At 34.8% G+C, this 21,511-nt stretch overlaps 1 protein-coding gene across 11 annotated transcripts in view; it reads left to right on the forward strand.

The window, feature by feature from the left end:
* The window catches only part of KIF20B (kinesin family member 20B), a 78,571-nt gene extending 59,636 nt beyond the window's left edge, over nucleotides 1–18,935 (forward strand). For 9 of the 11 annotated variants that reach the window (XM_043925789.1, XM_043925786.1, XM_043925794.1 and 6 more), the window contains 10 exons: nucleotides 545–672; nucleotides 2,272–2,427; nucleotides 6,392–6,568; nucleotides 8,308–8,418; nucleotides 9,989–10,186; nucleotides 10,970–11,038; nucleotides 12,717–12,818; nucleotides 13,225–13,375; nucleotides 17,372–17,514; nucleotides 18,684–18,935. In XM_043925789.1, coding sequence (XP_043781724.1) covers nucleotides 545–672; nucleotides 2,272–2,427; nucleotides 6,392–6,568; nucleotides 8,308–8,418; nucleotides 9,989–10,186; nucleotides 10,970–11,038; nucleotides 12,717–12,818; nucleotides 13,225–13,375; nucleotides 17,372–17,514; nucleotides 18,684–18,761 — 1,313 coding nt within the window. In that variant the 3' untranslated portion in view covers nucleotides 18,762–18,935. The remainder of the gene's footprint in view (nucleotides 1–544; nucleotides 673–2,271; nucleotides 2,428–6,391; nucleotides 6,569–8,307; nucleotides 8,419–9,988; nucleotides 10,187–10,969; nucleotides 11,039–12,716; nucleotides 12,819–13,224; nucleotides 13,376–17,371; nucleotides 17,515–18,683) is intronic. The other 2 variants (XM_043925793.1, XM_043925796.1) reach the window with 1 other exon arrangement.
* Nucleotides 18,936–21,511: the final 2,576 nt, after the last annotated feature.

Below are 21,511 nucleotides of genomic sequence, written 5' to 3' on the forward strand. Positions count from 1 at the left end.
TGTATGTTTAGCTCAATAAATACTCTGATTCTATCGTTCAGAATACCATTTTTTTTTTTTTTAAATTTTTGAGAGCATGAAGTTTCCTGTATATTGGCACTCATTTAAACTGTATACTCAGAACACTATTCAATGAGTTATTGAGAGGTTTTTGTAGTTCTTGTCTAAGAATTTGGTAAGCTTGTAGAATGGTCTCTCTGCGTGTGTGTGTGTGTGTGAAAATCTCTCAGTCGTGTCCGACTCTTTGTGACCCCCATGGACTGTATATTCTCCAGGCCAGAATACTGTAGTGGGTAGCCTTTCCCTTCTCCAGGGGATCTTCCCAACTTAGGGATCAAACCTAGGTCTCCCGCACTTCAGGCGGATTCTTTACCAGCTGAGCCACAAGGGAAGCCCAGAATGGTCTCAGTTCTATTTAATATTTTGGCCTATGATCTTCTGCTTCTGGGCTCTGCTGATTCCTGTCTGTATCCCATGACACATACATCTCTGTGCAGTATAACTTTTGCATGTACTTTAAAAAAAATTTATATTTCCATATCAGAATTGGAAGAATGGAAGGAAAAATGCAAAGATTTGGAAGCCAAACACAGTCAAAGTTCAAATAAGGAATTTGAGGATAACACAGATGTACTTAATACAAAACTCAGTAAGCTTCAAGATGAGTTACAGGTATGATTTTTATCTACATGTGTAATTGTATCTATATATTTATTAATATTTCTCATAAGAAGATGGTTTAGTAAATATTTTATAATTAATTTAGATATGGATATACTCATGGCTGGGAAATGTTAGTATATAATTTCTCAGTACATGTTGAAATGACATGGGGAAGAGATTCCCTAGAATACAAGCTACTAAGTGCCAATGAAAATGCAGTGGTTGGGTCTTCAGTTTTACATATTTAATTTCTGTATCATCATGTCTTAAGTCTTTGTACCTATTTTTGTACTGTTTAAACTTCTAACTCTTCAAACACCACTATAGAGAAGAAACTATTAGGAAAATTATTTTGATTATTGTAAATTTAATTATTAAGCTGGAAAAGAATAGAATTGTATGTCTGAACATTGGAATACATTTGAAACTATATTACTACATTTGAAACTATATTACTACATAGAAGATACCGTTTCCTGTTTATGTATTTTTCCTTATTTAGCTTTCACATGCCATGTGTAGAATAGAACATACAGGGCAAAGATTTTTTAATGGGACTTAACAAATATTATGTAAAATTTTATACATTTTATTTATTAGAAGTTACAATCCAACTGCAGTTTTGGCATTGAAGAAAGCATAGTAATGAGTTTTGAAAAGATTGCATCTAAATTATTTTCTTAAATTCAGGCTGTATATAATCAGATATTAAATAAATCAGTTCCTTTCTTTTTTTTAACTATTAATTACATACTGTAGAATTTATCCTTTTCATTGTCAGAACCAAAAGCAGCTAGAACAGAGTGGATAATCCATTAGTTATGAAAAAATACACTGATTACTTTGCGAATGTTCATATTAAGGAATACTGGTGTGTTTTGCGTTCTAAAATAATATGATCATGTATCTTATATAATAAACTTTGTAATTCTGTAATGGGCTTGTGGTAATTTATCTGGCACAGTGGTTTTGCAAGTTTTAAGAACAGTAGATTTTTAAATACATAGCTTTTAGTGTAGTATTATTATTTTTGCTCCAAAAGAAGTTTTACATGAGTTTTGAACGTATAAATGAGATGTTTTTGAACTTGAAGGATCTATGGAAGCCTCTTTAAAATTTATTGATCAACTGTATTTTCTGTCCAGCTATTCCCTGTATTCTTTAAACTAATAAATATTTGTCCTGTTACACAAGTTACTCTTTGACATTCTGTATACCTGGGAAAATTTTATTTTAGGAATCACACTAGAAATGACCACTATAAATCAAAAATTTTTTTAAATCTGGCATTTAGGAAGACTTGATTCTCTGTAATTCTTTCAGAAATTTCAGTTATTTCTTAAGCTCACTGATGAAGGAAAGTTCTTAAATGGACTTTATAGCAAAATTAAGTTTATAAATGAAATATTTAGGAAAGCAACTGACAATGTTCATTTTATAATCTGAAATATACTCAAACTTTTTCATTATTTAAAGAAAAATGCTTGTTTTTAAGTTTTCTAAAAGGTGAAATGAAGAGCCATGTATTATATGGAAATGTTTATAAATGCAGATTTATTAACTGCTTTTGAAACATGTGGTAGTTACTTGTGCTATTTCTACATGTAGGAATCTGAACAAAAACATGAAGCTGAAAGAAAAAAATGGTTAGAAGAAAAAATGATGCTTATCACTCAAGCAAAAGAAGCTGAGAATCTACGAAACAAAGAGATGAAAAAATATGCTGAAGACAGAGAACATTGTTTGAAGCAACAAAATGAAATGGTTGGTAATAGTTATACTTTATCTGCTGTGTATTTTGCCTGCTTTCTTTGGCTTCTTAAATTTTTGCCTGGGATTCTTAGATTCTTATCAGTGTCTACATGGTTGTGTGGGTTTGGTTTTTTTGTTTGTTTTCAAGGCAGTTTGTCTATTTGTAAGATGAGTTTTCTATCCCAGTTTATCTTGAAGTTCTTATTTTTGGGAAAATAATTATTTCTCAATATCTAGATTCAGAACTTAAAAATCTTTTCCTTTTGACTGCCGTGGGGTTCTATAATATAAAATATTTGCATTTTGAACTGTAGATTCTGCTAACATGGTGTATGCATTTTACCTCATAAGCTGATTTTGTCAGATCTTTTTTATTTTTTTAAAAAATGTCAACTATATAGTTTCTAGAAGACTTTAGGTAGAAATAACTTTCTGTTTTACATTGACTAGCTATAGTTCTCAAGTAATTCTATCTTATTAATAGTTTGTGTTTTTTCCTCCTATTTTAATCTACAACTTAGTCTCTTTGATACTCAATCAGAAAAAAGTTCAAAGTCATCGTTGACCTGGCAAAACTATTGAGTAATATTATCTTTAAATATTTAAATATTATCTTTAAATATTGAGTAATATTATCTTTAAATGAAAAGATAACCTAACCCTAACCCTAGTTCCCTATTTACAGTAATAGTAACATGGCAGTATCACATTGCCATCTGTTGGCATTTCCTTTGTTTATGACAGAATTTTACTTATATCAGCTGAACTTTTCTGTACAAACAGGAACATTAATTTTCACTAACTTAAAGAAGATTTTCCCACAGATTTTAAAAAATATTTTTTATTTTGAAATCACTTTATTTCCAGAAACGTTGCAAAGCTAGTACAGAGAATTTCTGTATACCTATTACCCAACTTCTGATGTTAGAGCTTATGTAACAACAGTGCAGTGATCAAAACCAACAAATTAAGATTATTATTACAATACTGATTGCTAAATTATGGATCTTACTAGAATTTCACCAACTTTCCTACTGGTTTTTTTTTTTTTCCTGGATATAGATCAAATCTAGGATACTGTGTTCCATTTCGTTGTCAGGTTTCCTTAGAGTCTTGACTCTGTTTTCTTTGTCACATGACAAAGTATGTGAGACTAATACTTGTTATTACTATGGCACTCAGGTGGCAATATATTTCACTTCATGTACCAACGCCACCTGACTGGAGTTACCTTCAGGAAGTGTTGTGTTGAGCAAGATTGAAATGCTACATCTATCTTAACAGAAAATGCTGCTGCTGGTTCTGTTTCTGTCCATAGCCCATTCAACCTTCCGGACAGTAACAAGAGGCAAGAAGTGAAATCAGAACAGTTGACTTTCATAGTTAGTCACTCCAGCCCCAAAGCAGGAATGGACCTACTTCTTAATCAGTGGTCCCTCTGCAGCAATGCCAGCATGTAAACCTCCTTTGAATTTTTAGTCCTAGAGCAAACTAACTTTCTCCTTTCTCCTATCTCTTTCTTTACACTCGTACCTAGGATGTGTGTCTGCAATATTTAAGAAATAAATTGTTGATTTTTTTTTAAGCCTTTTAAATTGGAATACACACAACACAGTAAGTAAAAGAAACGTTGTTCAATGAATTATTGTAAAACCAGTCCCCAGTTAACTACCGTTGAGTTTAAGAAATAAAACAATATTAGCATCCGAGAGACCCTGTCTCCTCGGTGATAATAACTGTTCTGTCTTTTAATGTTAAACTTCAGTTTTGTTCATTTTTTAAAACTTTATATAAATAAAAATATGTAGAATTCATTTTCTTGGGCCTGGCTTCTTTAACTCAGTATTATGTTTGTGAGGATCATCTATACTTGTTGCAAGTAGCTGGAGTTAGTTTCCTTTCATTGCTGAGTATTTCACTGTATAAGTATACCACAGTCTGTTCAATTTAAAGTTGAAGATACAGGGGTTGTATCAGCTGTATTTGGGGCTGTTATGAGTAAGATATCCTGTAAACATTTTTATGTATTTCTCTTAGTGCACGTGTGCATTCATTTCTATTGCGTATATCGCCAAGAATAGAATTGCTAGTGGATAGGGCATCCCTGGAGGAAGGGATGGCAACCCACTCCAGTATTTTTACTTGGAGAATCCCATGGACAGAGGAGCCTGGCAGACTGCAGTCCATAGGGTCACACAGAGTCTGACATGAATGAAGCAGTTAGCAGGCAGGCAGGCATGGTAATTATATGTGGAACTCTAGTAGAATGCCAGACTAATTTTCAAAGCAGTTTTTACCCATTTATACTGCGACTCGTATTGTTGGATCGGATGTTTTGTTTATCGACTCTGCCTACTCAAGTCCCCTTGTTTGTTTTCTATTTGACTATCTTTTTTATACAGGAGTTCCGTATACTTTCTGGACAGGAGTGTGTTGCAGTTCCCTTCTTTCAACCTCTGGGTTACCTTTGTACTCTCATTGCCTTTTTAGAACAGAAATGAAGAATTATTCTAATTAATTTTCTCAGTCTTTTCCTTTATGAACTTCAAGGACATGAAGATGTTCTCTTACATTATTTCCTGAAAAGTTTGGGGTTTTACCTTTCATATTTTGATTCCAGTATTAATTTTTGTGTTGGGGTGAGATAGGGATAAAGGTCGTCATCGTTCTTGTAAATTTGAATTACCAATTGACCTGGTAGTACTTTTTAAAAAAGCTGTTACTTTTCTACTGCTATGCAACTTTTGTTGTTGGTTAGTTGTCCAGTGGTTAACTTTTGTATATGGTGTGAGATTATAAGTCTTTCTTTTTTTCCATTTGGCTGTTCAGGTGTTCCATCACCCTTTACAGAAAAGACTTCTTTTCTCCATTGAGTTTCTTTGACATTTTTATGGACTATCAATTGACCATAATATTTGTGGACTGTATCCTCTGTCCTCTGATGTCTGTATATCCTTAAGACAATATCACACTGTCTGTTATTATTATTATATAGAGTAGGCTTAAAATGACATGGTATGATTGCTCCTACTTTGTACTTCATTTTCAAAGTAAAACTAGTCTATGTTATTTGCATTTTCATATTATTTTTAGAGTCAGCTTTTCCACTTTGACTCACACACAGACACACAGATACATACTTGCTTGGATTTTTATTGAAGTTGCTTGACTCTAGATCTTCTAAGGGAGCACTGACATTTTAAAAATACTGAATCTTTTGATCTTTGAACACAGGTTCTCTTTGTTTATTTAAAAAAGAAAGTGAAAGTGTTAGTTGCTCAGTCTTGTTTGACTCTTTGCAACCCCATGGACTGTAGCTGGCCAGGCTCCTTTGTCCATGGAATTCTCCAGGCAAGAATACTGGAGTGGGTTGCCATTCTCTTCTCCAGGGAATCTTCCCAACCCAGGGATCGAACCTGTGTTTCCTGCATTGTAGGCAGATTCTTTACTGTCTGAGCTACCAGGGAAGCCCCTTGTTTATTTAAGTGTTCCTTTATTTCTTTCAGCAGTGTCTTGTAGTTATGTTTAGATCTTGCACATATTTTCTCTAATTTGCCACTATTTCATGATTTTTGAACCCAGTGAAAAGGTATTTTTAATTTTCCTTTGTCTGTTGTTTGTTGCTGTTGGTTTTGTCATTAATTTTTTTGTAATTTTACCATCTCATTTTACAAATATTGGGGGGAATGCTAAAATTCATTTAAAAGCTGTAATTGTTTATTAAAGGAAGTGCCCAGTAAGCTTTTTTTTGTTTTGGAATGAGGGGGGATAGGATATAGTATGTGGATAGTTAAGGTATATAAAGGCATTACGTATTTGTTTTTTTAAGTACAAATTTTATCTAGAGTTGACTATGTAATTTGTTGTATATCCTGTTCACAGTGGTATTTATTGTGTTATTCATAATAACTTCAAAAATTCTTAGATTCATAATGTTACAACATTTACTTTAACATTTTGTCTGTATTCTGTTTAGGAAATACTTAAAGGACAGTTGGCTGAGAAAGATGGTAACCTCCAGCAGTGGCGGGAAGAACGCGATCAACTGGTTGCAGCTTTAGAAATAGAGCTGAAAGCACTGATCTCCAGTAATGTACAAAAAGATAATGAAATCGAACAATTAAAAAAGATCACATCAGAGGCTTCTAAGACAGTCAGTAGAATGTTATTCTATGCCTTTTTTGATTAAACATAGGAGTTTTTCAAAATTATTTAATTGATTAACTTTTAAAGAATAAAAATGTTAGTAGATCAGTGGGGAATCATAGGTTGAAAAAATTATTTGCATATTTGCCATGAATTTTGAGTTTTCAGAGTTTATCATTATAGTTGACCCATCAGTGACTGGTTGAGGAATAGTACTTTGTCTAATATTTTGGCCATATCTTCAGGTAGAGTATGTAGAAAATAAACAACTGGTGATTTAGTCCCTCATCTGTCTTTAAAATATGGCAGTGTGACTCAGCCTGAACTCTTGCTGATATTTAAATATTTGAGCCCATCCTAAATTTATGATAAAGATACACACTGTTTTTGAAAATAAGCACAATGGTGAGATGTGAGTCATTCAGTGGGTACTTTTTTTTTCTTGGCCACACCACTCAGCTTGCAAGATCTTAGTTCCCCGACCAGGGATTGAATCCAGGCCCCAGCAGTGAGAGCTCTGAGTTCTAACCACTGGACTACCAGCAAATTCCCAGGAGTTACTTTTGTAATATGCACTGGAGTTAGGAACCCTAGATGAAGAAAGCATTACATTTCTCAGTTAACTGTTTCCCAGGAAAATTGAATCAGGGTACATCTAAAGCTAGTCTTTCCAGAGTAAATGATTGGCATTTGAAAATATGCCATTCTAAAGCCTTCAGATAAATAGTAAAATAAATGTGTATGTGTGTATCTCTCTCTTACATCAAAAGACCTTGTGATTCTCAGAGAAATACTGTCTGCTCAAAACAGGTATCAGCATGTGGTATAAATTGTACAGAAGAGAAAGTTAGAAAAATGAGATATCAACTGCTGTCACTGTGGTTTTGGGACCTTTAGGAAAATTACTTAACACTTCTGAACTTTAAATCAGAGGTGATGATGTCTTTCTAATGGAATTGTGAAAATTTATTGAGAGTGTTTGTAAAACAGTTAACACAGTCATTACGATAGTGGAAGTCAGTACATTCTAGTTGCTTTCCATATTATGAGTGCAAATAGGATCTTTTTTACTTGCTATTTTGGTGACATAAGAGATGTATTTCACTTTTGATTTTGGTGGTAGTGATTAGAGGGTCCACGTTGGAATTTATCAAGTTGAGCAATGTAAATCTGATATTTTTTTATATAACCCTTAAGTAGGGTTTAGGAATAGAGCATGTCCTGTGACTAAGTGGGATGAAGAGTGTGCAGCAAGGAAAAGTTTAGTTATCAGTATAGTCTTTTCTACTCTAATTCTGTAATTGCATTCCTAAGACACCTCTAGTTTTTCAGAATTACATTATCAAAGGGATTTGGGAGGTTTAAGCTCCAACTCAGTACAGGCTGTGGTTTTGTTATTTAATGTCTCTAGGTCTCTATTTCCTATATGGAAAGTAGAAATAATTATTCTTGCCAAGTCTAACTCCGAGTTGCAGTGAAAGTAAAATGAGAGAATATATGTAAAACACCTTGGAACTTGAAAGTAATCTTTCAAATTTCTGTTCAGGTCAGACTCAGAAGAGGCTGGAAAGTTGCTGAGTCTCTGAGCGTGCAAAAGAGGAAGAAGGAGAGTTAGTTGGTCATTGAAGTCTTTAGTTACTTCCAGTGTTTAATTCATCCAAATCTTGATTTTATATTCTTTAGGTGAATTATTTTAATGTATATTTGGTTACAGCGGCTTGTTGCTTTAATATTTCCCTACTTTAGGAAAAACAGACCATGGATAGCCAGCCCACACAAATGAGTTCAACAAATCCTGGCAGGGTTGAAACTGAACCTCAGTCAACAAGTTTTGAAATTTCCAGGGGTGAAGTCGAGGTGGGTATTTGATAACACAGTCTGTTCTTTAACCCTCTTTGCCAGTGACCATTAATTGCTAAATAACACTTGAAAGTATAATTTAATCAACTGTTGAAGATATCTTGCTGTACAGTTAGCTATGAGTGCTCTTGGGGAGGAGAACTAAAGGCTTTTGAAGGGAGATGCAATTCTCCTGAGGAAATTTGATCCTGAAATGATACTGATCTCCTCAACGTGATGCTGATCTCAAACAACAGATCTTTTACTATAAATAAATTTGATGGTCAGAAATAGGAAATCCCACAAAAGATAAAATTTGGATGACTGTTTTCTCTCAAAAGTAGTCCATTTAATAAGCATTCTAGTAAACAGTATTTTTTGGAAATTTTACCCACTTTACAACTTTATCACCTATCCCAGTAACCTCACAGTGAAGTTTCTTTGGTTTGAAGCGGCCTTGGGGTTCTGTGACTCATGTTGTATAGCATAGACTTTATCAGAGTGCCTATGAAATAGGTAAAAATCATATGTCACTTTTTGAAAATAAAATTATTTTTTAAAATATTTATTTCAAAAACATTTAATGGGAGCATTCATTGTTAGGAACCTTGCTGAGCCCTGAGGATAAACACATAAATCACCATCCTCGAGGAGTAAGAATTTTAATAAGACAGGTATTTAATGACTGTCTTGTTTGACCATTCAGACTGAGTGTTATGAAGAGAGTGCTGGGAAGGGACACTGAGGAAGATAGGATGAATTTTGCTTGAGTGGCTGTGTAGAAAAAGTAACATTATGCTGGGTCTTGAAGGCTGATGGAAGTTTACCAAGCAGAAAATGGGAAGAGAAAGGCATTTTAATTCAGGAAAATAGCATAAGCCATTCCTTACAAGACTTCAGAAGAATCGTGTTACTTCTACCACATGCTGTTAGTCACAGAAGCCATTAAGGCCAGCCTCCACTCAGGGGAGGGGGAATGAGACTCTCTGAATAGGAAGACTAGTATTCGCAGCAAACTGTAGTTTACCACAGTGAGGGTACTTATTACCTGGTAGCTCAGACGATAAAAAAATCCGCCTGCATTGTGCGAGACCTGGGCTCAATCCCTGGGTTGGGACGATCCCCTGGAGAAGGGAATGGCTACCCATTCCGGTATTCTTGCCTGGAAAACCAAATGGACAGAGGAGCCTGGCAGACTATAGTCCATGGGGTCCCAAAGAGTGGACACGACTGAGCAACTTTCAATAGACTATAGATAATGGAATAGATAGGGTGCTTATTAAAAATCCTAGACTCTTTCCTTTGAGATTCCTGATTTAGTAAATTTGTGGTAGAGTTCAAGAATTTTTTTAAACTATTTCTCCAGAGGATTCTTATGATGATACAGGTTTGGGAAATACTGAGTACCATGTGTTAACCTGGAGAAAGTAGATGACAACTCTTTTTATCCCTGTTGTGAGTTTGACCCAAACGTTTTATCTTTCCCAATTCATTGTTTTTAATAGGTATTTGAGAGAAGTAATTTTTGGCAATTTAGAAATTCATGTTCTGCAAATAAGATTTGTTTTCCTTATAAATTCTGTTGTAGGGTGGATCTATAGTCCTTGACTCTTGTGAAGTGTCAACAGAAAATAATCAAAGCACTCGATTTCCAAAACCTGAGTTAGAGATTCAATTTACACCTTTACAGCCAAACAGAATGGCAGTAAAACACCCAGGTTGTACCTCACCAGTGACGGTTAAGATTCCGAAGACCCGAAAGAGGAAGAGTCATGAAATGGAAGAGGTAAATACTTAACTATTAAGTGAACTAAACAAGTAAGTTTTATTATTGTTAAGTTCAGCTATATAGTTAAACTCTGTTACATTGCCCTCCTGTTCATAAGCACTAGTATTAGAACCCAAAGTCATAGTTTACAGAATATTTAATACTCTTAAGAATGTTGTTGTGGTAAATAGTCCTCAAACAAAAAGCTTGAGGATTTTAAAATGTGTAGATTTCCTTGTTTCAGTGAGGCTGTGATAGGTCAAATGGTGGTGAATTTTAGTAGAAAGCTATTTCAGTATTCCAATTCCGTTCATACTTAGTCACTTTCCCTCCTTTGGAATAGAAAAGGGATTAAGGATAAAGGAATTAGAGAAACTGAAATTACTAACTTGCTTGAATATAATCCTTGTGATTTAGTTAAAATCTTAGGTCTCTATGATCATAGTAGGTTTCAGAAGAGAAATTCTTTTTCTGTGAGTCAGTATGAAAATTTGGATCTTATTTAGTGGTAGCCCAAAAATGATTTACTTCTTTACTTCTTGCTTTCTGATTGTGGGGTTACCAACCTTCTATCATATTCTAGTCATTTAGGTTCAGCAAGTCACATAAACTTTCTGATTCTCACTTTCCTCCTTTTGAAATAAAGAATTAGATAATAATATGTTTAAAATGTTTTGCTTTTGTTCCAACTGTGATAGGTACATAATAAATGACAGTATTTATGTTAAAAGCAATATGTATGTTTAAAACTCTTTAGCACAATAACTTTTTCTCCAACTTGTCTTTTTCACTTCTTTAAAGAGTAGTGTATTTTCAAGCTGGTGGAAGAACAGAAATAATATTAAACATACTCCTGAGGCTCTCTGTCAGGTAATACATTTGATGAATGAATATTATTTAGCATATTTCTTGCTACATGTAGAACACCTTAAAAGATTGTTTTGGAGAGCCTTAGTTAACTTTTATTCTATATTTAATACACTTAGATACCATTAAGATACAGATGACTCTTGGACAACATGAGGGCTCAGTGCCAGTCATTGTGCAGAAAAATCTTGTGTAATCAGTTGGCTCTCTTGAGTGTGAGGTTCCTCATCTGTGGATTCAAACAAAGTACAGAGTATACTTTGAATAGTATTTACTATGGAAAAATATCAGTGTATAAGTGGACTCATGCATTTCAAACCTGTGTTGTTCAAGGGTCAACTCTACTAAGTAGTTTGATTTCATCATCATCTGTTAACATAGTGGCTGACACCTATGTTGACTTGATTCATTTTTTTCAAGGGAAAAGGAAAAATTGACTGTGTACTCCGAGGGTTAAGAGACAGTTATTTTATTCATTTTACTGCTGGTATATACTCCCCATTTCAGAATTACAACAACAGATTGTTGTAAGTAAACCATGTAGAAACTTAAAAATTTTAACTGATTTTGCTAGGCTCTTTACTGCTCTAGTAAACAGTGTTGTGAAGTCTTCAGGAAAATAATTTATACAATGCTATATTCTACTCTCATGAAGACTCCAAATTTGAAGTGCTCTATTGAAAACAGCAAGTGTGATGGGGTTATAATCTTTTCTTCCTTTGCTTTCCCTGTCTATCTGTCTTTCCTCTCTTTAGAAAATCTGCTTCTTGTCATCCTTATGACTTTACTTTGTAACTTGAATTCTGAGGTTCAGTCATGATCTTCTCTCTCTTTCTGTTCTTGCCTTTTCCCCCCCTTTTATGCTTATCATCTTTAGCACAGTTAGGATTTTCACAAGTTCAATTCAGTTAATACACTACGAAAGATTTTGTCTTAAGTAAGGTTATGTGGGGGAAAAGAGTAAGATGTCATGCCTATTTAGTACTGAAGGCAGATTTTATTTCTTCACTATCATTTTTTACCTGTGCTTACACTGAAGATTTTTGTTTTGTTTTCAGTGTTGCTAAGTACCAAATAGAGGTCATGCTCAACATGATTTGGGAGTTGGGAAAAGGGTAGATATATTACTATGTTGTATTTTAAAGATGGGACTCAAATAAAAGATGTTATCCCTTCATTTAACTCATGTAATTTCATTATGATGCATGTGAAAAAATATACCTTCAATAATTTTGTAATAATAACATGTATTATGTCATCACACTGTGCACTTAAACCTACATATGTTATATATCAGTAATATTCACTGAAGGTGAAAAAATTGTGAGAAAAAAGTTGTACCTTCAGTCAGGGTTTCTCAGCTTCAGCATGATTGACATTTTTGGCCAGATATTTCTTTGTTTTGAAGAGTTCAATGTCCTGTACATTGTAGGGTTTTTTAACAGTATTCCTGGCCTCTACCCACTAGTTGCCATTAAACCTGCCTCTTATCCCCAGCAATGACAACCATAAATATCTTCAGACATTGCCAGTGTCCCCTGGGGACAGAATTGCTTCTGGTTAAGAACTGTTTGCTTGGTTTTTTGTTTGTTTGTTTTCTTTTTTTTCTTCCTCTGGAGTCTAGAGAGAGAAAGAATATGTTGTCAAGAAATTAATCAGTGCTGAACTTCATTATTTTTAGGACTTTGTGAAACTTGAAAATAAGAAGAATGCTACACCAAGAACTAATTTGAAGTCCCCTGTTTCTGAGCATAGAAATTCTTCTGTCAAAAAGGAACAAAAGGTTTGTCTTTTAATTTGTCCAAAATTGACCATTTTCATAAGTTAAATTTGTGAAGTAGATGATGAAAATAAAAATGTCAAATTTGATTAGTAATTATTCAGAAGTTGAGTTTTGTCCAATTATAACTCATTTATATTCCATTTTCTATTCATCTAATTCAGCTTAGAATACACAACCTTTAACATTTGACAAGTAGCAGGTACTTCTTGATGTATTCATCTCTGTCTTAGCATTCTTACCACACTCATTCTCTGGCCCTTTCATCCCTCTCCTTATATTATTAACCTCAAGTTCCCTGCCTGAGAATTTATAACTTGTGTCTGGCCTCTTTAATTCAACTGTGACTATAATGGTTTCTTCTAGCATGCCTCATTACCAATAACAAAAAAAAATGTTTGTTTATTAGGTTTCTATACGCCCATCATCTAAGAAAACGTACTCTTTACGGAGTCACGCATCCACAATTGGTGTAAATGGGTCTGCTAAGAAAAAAGAAGGAACGCTGCAGAAATTTGGAGACTTCTTACAACATTCTCCAACTATTCTTCAATCAAAAGGTTTGCAGACTATTAATTAAATGACCCTTTATGTTAGATGTATGGTGTTTGCTAATATCTGATTGGTATAAACTCAACCACAGTGACTCTTACATCTCCAGTAGACTTTATTCTTTGTTAAGTATTGAGGGAGGAAACATGAGAGTATGATGTGCCTTGGTGTTTACTGTGTGGTGGAAGAGAACAATCTGTATTTAAATAATTGATCCGGAGTAGCTTCCCAGGTGGTGCTAGTGGTAAAGAACCTGCCTGCCAGTGCAAGAGATGTAAGAGACATGGGTTCGATCCCTGAGATGGAAAGATTCTGTGGAGAAGGGAATGGCAACCCACTCCACTATTCTTGCCTGGAGACACCAATGGACAGAGGAGCTTGGAGGACTACAGTCTGTGGGGTCGCACAGAGTTAGACACAACTGAAGCGACTTAGCACCCATGCATGTAGACTGCTTAATGCGTTGTAGAGATAGAAGGAAAGAGTAGTATTGGAGTATTGGTAGTATTGGAGGAAAAGAACTGTTGGGGACTATGGGAAGATTTGATATTAATAGACGAGATGGGATTTAACTTAGGTATTGAAATACTGGAAGATTATACCTCCTAGATGTAACCACTGTTAGTATTATGCTATATATTCTAGTGCTTTTTTCCTCTGCATGGATAAATATTACCTAATCTTATGTACTATATCAAAAACATATTTCTTTAAGTATCTATTAAGTTTAGTTGCTTAATGCTTTTTTCTTTATAATGTAGACGTATTAATACCCTGGTATTAATATGTGCTAAGATATATATTCTCTCTATATACACATCTACCAGAAAGAACAGTTTTAACATAAGTAGAGTACCAGGAAAGTGTAGGACTTGTGCAGGCAGTTCTAGGTAGCAGTATGCATCTGGCGTCTAGAATGTGGAGAGATTATTAGGAGGAAGAGGGCAGGAAGGAGTGAGTTTTCATGTTTTCATGGAATTACCTGAGTGGTGGTGGTGGGATAAATTGGAGACTAGAGTTGGGGAGAATGAGGAGGGAAAGTGACTAAAAGCACGGGGACAGTTGAATTGAGTCACGTTGGTTGTGTAAAAATACTTTGTGTAAAAACTTACCACAGAGCTTCCCCAACTCTCTTGGTTCACAGTGCCCTTAATATGTCAGTAATTTTTTTCAGTGCATCCATGCACCCAAAGAAACACCTAAATAGTCCCATCCATTAATACTTAAGGCCAAACAATCCCTGAAAACTTAGCTTCTGAAAATTCAGATTGCTAAAATATGTCACCATCAAAAGGAAGGATATTTGATACCTTTTTGAAGCTCTGAACTACCCTGAGTTGAGTGTCACTGTTTTCCTTAGAAATTTGAAATATCCCAAGTTGCTCTTGTGAATTTGCTGCAGCATGTCTTGGCGCACAGTTTGGGAACTTCAGACTTAGATCCATTAGTGTGTATATATATATATTTAAAAGTATACATTCTTTGAAAGGTATCGTTTGTATAAGCATAGAAAGTATCTGGAGAGGTAAACAGCAAATTGTTAAATGTCTAAATTTGGAGAGATGAGACTTGTTATTTTAGATTCTTAGGTATTCTATTTAATTATATTGACCATTGTTTATATTTATTTAGTTGCTAAGTTGTGTCCAACCCTTTGCGACCCCATGGACTATAAATATAATGGTCACTCTTCGTGACCCAGGCTCCTCTGTCCATGGGATTTCCCAGGCAAGAATACTGGAGTGGGTTGCCATTTCCTTCTCCAGGGTATCTTCCTGACCCAAGAATTGAACCTGAGTCTCCTGCATTTCAGGTAGATTCTTTCCTGACTGAGCTACGAGGGAAGCCCCTCTCCTTGAAAACATACTTCCTTTTGATATATAAACAATATATTGCCATAAAAAGCAGTGCATATATGGTTTATGTATTAAAAGGAAACACGTTTTCAAGTAGAGGGAAGTACCCAGATGGTAATGACTTCCTGAGTTGGTTGATTTAGCTTAACAGCTTCCCTACTATATACCCGGTGTGGATTTTTTTTTTAAAAAACTCCTTTCTAGGAATATAAAGATTCCATGTTTTGGATTGTAACTGCAGTACAAGTCTGTTGTTGATCACTTGGAAATAAAGGGAAAAAAGAAGAAAATAGAGGCTAATTCTTAAAATTCTGTTGCTCTGATAACTACTCTTAATCCATTACTCAGTATCACTGGTCTCCCCATTTATCCCTTACGCCTATCTCCTATCCATTCAGTACATAGCAGCCAGAGTGATCTTTTCAAAGTACAAATTGTTTAAGCCATGTAATTTTTTGTTTTCTGGCTACCTTTTCCAGTAGGATATAAGCTCTACAGGTGCAACACGTCTGTCTCGTTTACATCTTGGGCTCTTAGGACAGTGGTTTGCACATAGTAGTGAGGGGTTTTGAGGCTCCAACCCAAAATCCTCTGTGTGATTTGTTTCAGGCTGACCATGGGCAATTACAAAGGTTTAACCTGTTAGGTCTCATAAGGGAAAACTGCCCTTCCCACATCAAACATGATACACAGCCAGTGCATTCCAGTCTTTGAAGGGAGTTAGTCAGTCAAGGACTCAGGTCTCCTCTTGGCCATACTCTTACACACATCTGCATTTCTAGCCTGTGTGTGTGTACTAGTCACTCAGTCGTGCCCAATTCTTTGTGACCCCCATGGACTGTAGCCTGCTAGGCTCCTCATCCATGGAATTCTCCAGGCAAGAATAGTGAGTGGGTTGCCATTTCCTTCTCCAGGGGATCTTCCCGACCCAGGGATTGAACCTAGGTCTCCTGCATTGCAGGCAGATTCTTTTACCACTGAGCCACCACAAAATTCCTAGCCTAGGGGCCTTCATTTGGATGCTCCTAATTGAGTGCCTTCAGTAGAGAGTGTCCTCGGGCGTCTCTGCTGAAGACCTTATGATGGGGAAGGAGAAGGACTACTTGTCTACTCTTCGCCCTCCCCTCTGGTCTCCAGCACCAAGGTCCGTAAAACTGCAAGTGCAGGAGCCTTTTGACAATGATAGAACCACCACTTCTGTGCTGATCCACCTGACCCAGACCATGCATTCATGGGGGAGTGTGGAACAGGGTGGGAGTTGGTATGTTCTCAGTTTAGCCTCTTGCTTATTCAGTTGCAGTAGAAGGTTAAAGGCTTTAATTTTCATGTTGACTTGTCTTAATTAGCTACTCTGACATCTGGCAGCTCAGCTCTTAGGCTCAGCTTAGCCCTTGACAGGTAGACACTTAATTCTGTGTATTTCCTTATATGTTTTCTTTAAAAAAAAATTTTTTTTTTATATCATGTATATATATATGGATTTTATATCCATAAGTTTTCCCAAATGGAAATGTTTTCTGCTGAAATCAGTATGTGTCTGTTTAAATAAATAAATAAGGCAGATGTACAAAGTAAGAAATTGAAAAATTCTTTTTAAACTTCCGAGAAACGATCAACTGTTAAAAATTTGGTTTCTATCTTTTAATCTATGTATCTGTGTGCATGTGTTTTGTAACTGGAAGTAAATGGCTCACGATTACAAGTTACTTTTACTTAATATTCATGTGGACATCTTTACATGTGAATACTGAACTAGCTCTGCCACCTTATTATTCTTACTGCTACATAGTCCACTGTGTATGTGTACTGATCTTTTCCGTAAATGTAGTATAAACCTCTTCCAAGTCATTAAAGATGCCTGAGTTTTACTGGTGGTAGTATACTTTGCCCATATGTAAATTTACCAAATTTACAAAATTTCAACCTTTACAATATGTTGAACTTTAGTGAAGTGATATTTTATTTGCCTTTCTATTTTTGCTGTTGATCATTAAGTCATATATTTATTAGGCATTTCTTTGTTTTCTATTCGTGTCCTTTCACCATTTATAAATTGCAGTGCTTTTTAATATGGCTCTTTATTAAGCATTTACAATATTTGCAATTAGGAAATTATTTCAGGATTTAACTGATAAATTTTTTTCATAGCAAAGAAGATAATTGAAACGATGAGTTCTTCAAAGTTCTCAAATGTAGAAGTAAGTAAAGAAAATGTGTCTCGACCAAAACGGGCCAAACGAAAATTATACACAAATGAAATTTCATCCCCTATTGATATATCTGGCCAAGTGGTAAGCTACTATTTCAGTTCTCTTAAAAGTAAAACTCTTTATGTTCTTTTTAATTCTGAAGTACTCTTACAATTTGAATTATATAGTGGTTTGAATCTTTTATTCTGTACACCAAGTTTCGTAAAACTTGCTTTAAAATTTATACTATTGGTACTGGATGTGTTAAGTTATAGTAATTGAATGTAAATGCTGCATTAATGTATACAAGTGTCACATGCACCTGCATTTGTAAACTCATTAGAATTTTAGAATTTTAATTCCATCAATAGAATTATCACTGTTTAATAATCTATTGGCTTCTAACATCTGTTTTTCATGTTATCTTTATCGTAAAAGTTGTACAAATCTGGGCCTAAGTCTGCCTGGTTAAAATATAGACTTGACATTCAGTCATTTCCTCCCACTTTCCCTCTAAGGCTTCCATGTTCTCTTAAGAAAAGACTAGTTTGTCAGCCTGACTCTGTGACTCATTCTCCTTACTCAGAACATGCTGTTCTATTACAGGGAAGGTTCTAATTTTCCATCCTGCTTGCATTTACCTAGTGGATAAAAGTGAAGATAGGAAAGTAATTAAAGGAAAAGCCTTCAACAGGAAGTGGCCAAGGAAAATCAGGAGAGACCTTTTTGTAACAGTAGCTGTCAGATAAAAGATAGACACTTGCAGCAAATAGTAAAGAATTAGGGTAAAGAATTAGGGTCATTAGGACTTGCTTTTCCAAGTGCTGTTATCTTGGTTACTTTTTTCCATCTGTCTGATGAGTACATGATTTTCTCCCTTAGCTGAAATTGTTTCTTTTCTTAGTTGCAAAATAATGCTGTACTTGTTATTGCAAAAAATAATTTCTTTAAAATTACTTGAGATACTTGTCTCGAAATATTTTAGTTATTATTTCAAACTATGTATGTCCGGAACTCAGTAAAAGTATGGGTTTCTTTAATTTTAGAATGAGGTGGTGGTGTAAGAATTTTGTATAAAATCTACTGCCTTAGGCATGCTTTTTTATAGAAGATAGTGTAACTGCAGTCCAGGAGGACAAAAATTACTGTCATGTACTTATTATTTCAGTTTATTAAACACTTAAATATGAACATATCTTATTAATTGTAAGTAAGGTTTCATTTTTGCTTTTATTTTCACTTATAAAAATGTATGAAATTGTTCATTTCAGATTTTGATGGACCATAAAGAGAAAGAAAGCGATCATCAGATTCTCAAACGACGACTTCGAACCAAAATGGTCAAATAAATCACTTATGGAGAATATTTTAATATAAATTTTATATTCATAATCATTGTAACTTGTATTGTGACATTTTAAAGATAATTGTATATACTGTGTTGCATCAAATCCCTTTGTGTATACATTGTTATTTTGTACTGGTATAATTTTAATTCAATAAAGAAAACATGTCAACAATAAGTTTACTTGCCTACTTTTCTAAGGCTTTTAAATAATAGCTGCTTTTCATAGTAGCTTCTTTTTAATAATAGCTTCTTTTATCCTAGGCATGGGCCCAGTGAGGAGCCAAGGAAAGATGCTATGGTTTTTGTTTGTGTTTATGTAGATAGATGTTATAAGTTAGATCTTTGGTTTACTTATATTTAACTGTTGCAGGACTTGCTTTTATTGCATCTGTTAGGAAATACAGGTGATTTTACATATCTGTTTGTACAGGAAGTAAGTGTGTATAGGTCATCTGGTTGCTAAAATGTGCACATATTTTAGAAAAGATCTCAGGTTCTTAATTAGAATGTCTTTTATTTTTAAATAATAGAATAGAGTTGGCTTTCTGATTTTTTTAGGACACAGATGATTAGAAGCAGAAAGTTAGAAGGGAAGGGGAGATAACATTTAGAGGCCAAAAAAATAACACTGTTATCTAAGAAAGATAGAAGATTTTAGTCTTCACACGCACTGCAACTAGAGAGTAGCCCCCACTCTCTGCAACTAGAGAAAGCCCACATGCAGCAAAAAAGACCCAGTGAAACCAAAAAATTAATAATAATAATAAATTAAAGCCATAAGTAGAAAACTACAGTGAGGGAAGGAAGATCAGTGATTGCCTTGAAGCTGTGGTCAGGAGATGGAATCTGAAGACATGAGGAAACTTCTTGGGGGAATGGCTATGTTCTGTGCCTTGAGTGTTCTGTATTCTGTATGCAATCTCTAAAAATAAAATTGTCTTTGAATTAATTTTATTGCTTGAAATATAGAGCTGGGAAAAAAGATTTTAAAATAAGCACCAAAACTGCAATGAGACATACCATTCTGTGGAGACCAGGATTGCTAAAATTAGAAAGACTGACAATATCAAGTGAAAGATTCTGGCTTCTAGCATGTATGTTTAAAGGAAATTTTTTTTCCCCTGTAGAGTAACTGCACTCGTTCTTTATTGTGGCAAGAGATCATATTTTGGAAAATGTTTTGAAGGCATTTTTTGACCTAAGGTTCAGTTCAGTCACTCAGTTGTGTCTGACTCTTTGCGATCCCATGGACTGCAGCCCGCCAGGCCTCCCTGTCCATCACCAACTCCCGGAGCTTACACAAACTCATGTCCATTGAGTCAGTGATGCCATCCAACCATCTCATCCTCTGTCGTCCCCTTCTCTTCCTGCCTTCAGTCATTCCCAGCATCATGGTCTTTTCAAATGAGTCAGTTCTTTGCATCAGGTGGCCAAAGTATTGGAGCTTCAGCTTCATCATCAGTCCTTCCAATGAATATTCAGGACTGATTTCCTTTAGGATGGACTGCTTGGATTTCCTTGCAGTCCAAGGGACTCTCAAGAGTTCTCCAACACCACAGTTCAAAAGCATCAATTCTTCAACACTCAGTTTTCTTTCCAGTCCAACTCTCACATCCATACATGACTACTGGAAAAATTATAGCCTTGACTAGACGGACCTTTATTGGCAAAGTAATGTCTCTTCTTTTTAATATGCTGTCTAGGTTGGTCATGACTTAAGGTGACTTAAAAATGATAGAATTATAATAGAAACATTTTATTAAAGCTCACTTTAGAATACAGGTATTAATAATTACATTTGATGAAGTGGTTATAGCAAATTTGAGGGAGAGTTTGAAAATCTGTAGGTGAAATTTAAAATGAAATATGAGACAAGTGTAAGCTGAATTCTAAATGTCCTAGGGGTGATCATTAGAGGAAGGCTTTTGTAAAGGAAATAATGCTTTAATACTTGAGTAATCACTTTCTAATTTATGTGTTTTATAAATTTAAAATTTTATTTTTTCTTATGTAAAGTTATGCCTTATTTGTGATTAAAAGTCAATTTAGCAAATGCTTATCAAAAGTTAATGATGATAAATACTATTTAAAGGCATAACAGAAGAAAGCCAAATATTATATATCTAAAAATGGAAAGAGGATATATACTTCTGAATTCTCCTTTTGGTTACAGTTTTTTTCATCTTCAGCATTCAAGAGAAGTGAAGACTTTATGTGGAAGTTAAGGGAACAACTTCAAAGAAATGTAGTAAGCTATTGGTAGGTATGTTAAACTTAAGCCTGTAATTTTTTTGTCCCTGTGGCTGTCAGAGGTATGTTCATCTGTTAATGCAATTATACCCATTTTTTAAAAGTCATAGTCCAGTATACTGAATATTCTTACTGATCTGAGTCTCAAATCTCAATCAGGGGAGACCTGTAAATGTGATATTCTGGTTAATCTACTATACCAAGCTGTGCTTTGCTTCCCAACTGCCCAGCTTCCCTAATCTTGATCTTCACTGCTTTGGAGCAAGACAAAAGTGCTGTACTTTAGCTATTTAATCTCTGCCTACAACCATCACTGCAGATGTAATTGCTATAACTGCAGTTTGATTAAGATGGGCATTTTCCTTCCCCTCTTCATACTTGGTAAAGCATATAGGCTGTCAGTGTTTCTGATTTGGCCAAATCCCAGAGAGTGACCAGACGGGGTGCTAGATTGGAATTTTACTGGCTGATGTCATTCTTCTAAGCTTTTCATTTCCTATT

Source organism: Cervus elaphus, chromosome 15, assembly GCF_910594005.1.
Source record: "Cervus elaphus chromosome 15, mCerEla1.1, whole genome shotgun sequence".
NCBI classification, from domain to species: domain Eukaryota; kingdom Metazoa; phylum Chordata; class Mammalia; order Artiodactyla; family Cervidae; genus Cervus; species Cervus elaphus.